This window comes from Clupea harengus, chromosome 17 (assembly GCF_900700415.2).
Source record: "Clupea harengus chromosome 17, Ch_v2.0.2, whole genome shotgun sequence".
NCBI lineage: Eukaryota > Metazoa > Chordata > Actinopteri > Clupeiformes > Clupeidae > Clupea > Clupea harengus.
This window is the reverse complement of record NC_045168.1, coordinates 1,612,566-1,616,462: the sequence shown is the minus strand read 5'-3', so window position 1 is coordinate 1,616,462 and position 3,897 is coordinate 1,612,566. Positions and strand designations below refer to the sequence as shown.

The following is a 3,897-nucleotide window of genomic DNA, read 5'->3' as shown; positions in this document are numbered from 1 at the left end:
ATTAATTGTATTCATTTATATGAATTGATTTATATGTATATAAATTAATTGTATTAATTTATAACCCTCAGGTGACAGTTCAGATCACCTAGTCAATATTCTTTGTGGATACACTCACATTTTCGTAAGAGTTACATTTCTGAATCCAAATGTAATCAGGGCACTGAGTTTCTTTGCTGAAGTCTTCCAGCCTTAGCAGTCATTATGGGAGATATATTTTGTAACCATATCTGTATTCAGAGGGAGATGAACGTTAAATCAAAGCAAAATTCCCAACATGAGCTTGTAAGGACAGATTTGGATATTAAGCAGGCATATCTTTTGTAACATGGCAAAAAAGGCATCTCCGTTTCCCAAATTGAGTTCTTCTAGTTATTGAATCTGTCACTCACGTTATTAGTTCAGTGTAAAGAATGGAATGTAAGGGTAAGAGTAAGAGTGTAGGGATTGTTTAGTGATGAGAAACGATTACACAAAGAGTAATGAATGAACACGGGCATGTCTGTGTGTATGTGTGTGTGATGTGTGGTGTGTCTGCCTCTCCGCGTGTGTGTGTATATGTGTATGTGTGTGTGTGCACTCACGTATGCATACCTTTGACTGTGTGTATGTGTGTACGTGCATGTGCATGCATATGAGAATGCATGCGTTTGCTGGCCTCATCTTTTTTTCTTCCCGGCCGGCCCGTACACAAAGAGGCAGTGTTGGTGAGGTCTGTGAGGTCGCGATCATGTGGTCCCGCTGTCACTCCCGCTGCGGTCTCGAGCACGCAGGCAGAGACAACAAGGGGGCCTGTCAACGCCGCCTAGCTGTCAGGCCCACAGAAGAGAGCGCTGTTAAGCCTGGGGGTGTCCTCAGCTGTGCCTGAGTGAAAATGTGACCAAATGACCTTTTCCATTCTGATGATGCTGCTTTAAGCTTTAGATTGTATGTGTGTGTGTGTGTGTGTGTGTGTGTGTGTGTGTGTGTGTGTGTGTGTGTGTGTGTGTGTGTGTGTGTGCGCGCGCGCGCGTGTGCACGTGTGTGTATGTACAACTGCACGTGTGTGTGAGTGTGTGCATGTAAATGAGGATGATCTTTTCTATGAGTTGGAGAGTACATGGGCATATGTGTGTGCGTGCGTGCGTGCGTGCGTGTGTCTGTGTGTGCGTGTGTGCGTGTGTGCGTGCGTGCGTGCGTGCGTGCGTGCGTGCAGGCATGTGTGTGTGTGTGTGTGTGTGTAGGCATGTGTGAGTCTTTATGCACTAACCCAGTGCTTTTTCACTTGTGAAAGGGGGTCCTCTTGACCTCATGTCCAGGCGGGTTGTGGCTGCCGGATCCAGAGAGATGGCGGATTATGTCGTCCGGCAACTGCAGCCAATCAGCTACGAGCGAGATGACCATGACCCCAGTGTCCTATCCTGAAGCTTCACCTGAACTTTGACCTTCAGCCTCTTACCTCAGATTCACACAATCCTGCCACACACACTCTATCTGCAGTGTCCTCGTATGCAATACTGACTAACTTTAATTCCCTGAATGCAAAAAATCAACACACCAACAATAAACCCCCTAGTACTACTATACTTTTGTGCTGCCGAACAAAACGAAGTGATAATGGATTATGGATTATCTTTCTTCTCTCAATGTTAGTTTCCAAATTTGAGTAACTTATCATTAAGAAACGTTTTGAGGGAAGACAGAAAGCGGCCTTTTTTTTACTTGGCAGAGCAAATAATTTTACAGTGTGATAATAATTAATGCAATTGCATGAGTGCTTACAGTGCCCCAAAAAGACTACTTTTATGGCTGTCAAGCAGACTTTCGGCCATTAACAATCATGAGAATTCTCTTGACCCAATGTATAAGACCCTATGACAAATTAAGACAGTAAGCAAATGAGAATGAGAAGTTTATGAAAAATGAAGTGCATTCTCAAAAGAAATCTGGAAGGTTCACTAACTACTTTATAGCTGTATATTTATATCAATTCCGCAGACATGTGCATATTACTCAAGATGAAGCTGTAATGTCCCCAGCATTTAACCCCACCAAATCAGGGGTTTAGTCTGAACTGGTGCACATCTGGTAGCTTTTGTATGGCTAGCCAATACTGTTATTGAGGTAACACTACTATCTTACCAGCTACACACTGCAGTTTTAACTTTCGTCTGTATTCAAGTTTTTTATGTTTTCTAATATGGAACACTCAATAAAGACACATATTAAGGTTTCTTCTAATATTTCACATGATTTTCTAGTTGGCTTCAGTGCAGTTCACACAGTAATAATTGTATCCTGGTTCACTCTCACTGTGACTGACAATAAAACTCCTGAATGCACAAAGCAGTGTCTCTAAGGTCTTTCAATGTGATGTTAATGATAGCTGTGTAGTAGCTATATAGTTATAACAGGTTAAAGCACAGTTTTGATGAGAGCTGTATAGGAAATACATGGCAACAAGAGGTTAAAACACCTCCTGTGTTTTCAGACTGTCTGTTTTGTGTGGACAAACACTAATACTTCCCATCGAATATATCATTGCAATTGATGAATATGCAGAAAAAATGTAATACAATACAATACATTCATATTTCATAATTATTTTATTCACATTCACACATGCAGTTCAATTGATATAATGAGTAGTGTTATGTACTTTTGCAAATTCAAAGGCATGAGGGATACCTCCAGAAGGATGATTATGCACTTATGCGGGGAGCGTAAAGGGATTAAACATTCAGGTGATTAGAGAGATTTTGGTTCATTTGGCTAACTCTGATGCAACCAATCAATCGTGAAGTCTACCATCTTTGTGTGAATGTAGTTTGTTTAGACATCCTTCATTTTAAAGCGAATGAGAGAGCTGAAAAGTTTTGTAATTCTCTTTATGAAATGCCTTAACCATACCCATCTATGAGAGCGACGCAACCCTGCCGTGTACTTCAATTCAATTCAATTCAATTCAATTCAATTCAATTTTATTTATATAGCGCCATAACAATACAATTGTCTCTAGGCGCTTTACAGAGCCCAGAGCCTGAACCCCCTTAGTGCAAGCACAATGGCAACACGGGCAAGAAAAAACTCCCTGTTAGTCAGGAAGGAACCTTAAGCAGAACCACAGCACATAAGGGGGGACCCATCTGCTTGAGGTCGGCCGGGTGGAGATAGGAAGGGGGGATGGGGGAGGGTTGTGTGGCAGAAGGGGATGGGAAACAACAGGTGTTGTACATATCCTGCATTTGGTAGGTGTACATAATATATATACAGACATCCGGTGGTAAATACATGATACAAACAAGACCAGTTTAGTGGGTATACACTGTACTCAACCCTATCTAGTCTCATTTCTTTCCCAGTATATCCCTATGTTTTGTAATTGTAGTATTCATTGTGCATACACTGGATATTTGAATGGTGTGGTCACAACTGATATTAATAAAAGGGAACATTGTGCGAAATGCATACCATATGTTTCATCTGTTATTCTGTCCTGAAAAGGCAACACATCCCTCTGATATCCCCAGTTATGTTTGTGTTGGATTTGCCTTTGATATCATATCCCTTGGAGAGGCGGCCATAACTAATTAGCTTAGCACATTTGCCCTCTTTTAAGAGAGCAATGAAATTGTTTTTGTTTTTATAAAATTTAGACTAATTTTGTTTTTTTCTATTTATATTTTCAGTTATGTTCTGTTCCACACAAATGCTTTGTTATTGAATGACACGGTGCAACGAAAATATTTTTTGTCACAATAGACTGAAATGCTTGAGAGGTTAGGAGTTTAAGTGTATTTAAGGATTACTACATTCGAGCAGGAAATTACATTTGATGGGAGAGATGGGGAGGAATACATAATAAACAAAATAAACTTGAAAGTAACTCACGCAAAAATACATTAACCAGATAAAGGT

The 3,897-nt window shown here is 40.5% G+C and overlaps 1 protein-coding gene across 1 annotated transcript in view; it reads left to right on the top strand.

Annotated features, from left to right (window-relative positions):
- psme1 (proteasome activator subunit 1) overlaps positions 1–1,404 on the top strand; it is a 4,300-nt gene extending 2,896 nt beyond the window's left edge. Inside the window, exon 9 of the mRNA XM_031584397.2 lies at positions 1,299–1,404. Within this exon, the coding sequence (XP_031440257.1) occupies positions 1,299–1,404 (106 nt within the window). The remainder of the gene's footprint in view (positions 1–1,298) is intronic.
- Positions 1,405–3,897: the final 2,493 nt, after the last annotated feature.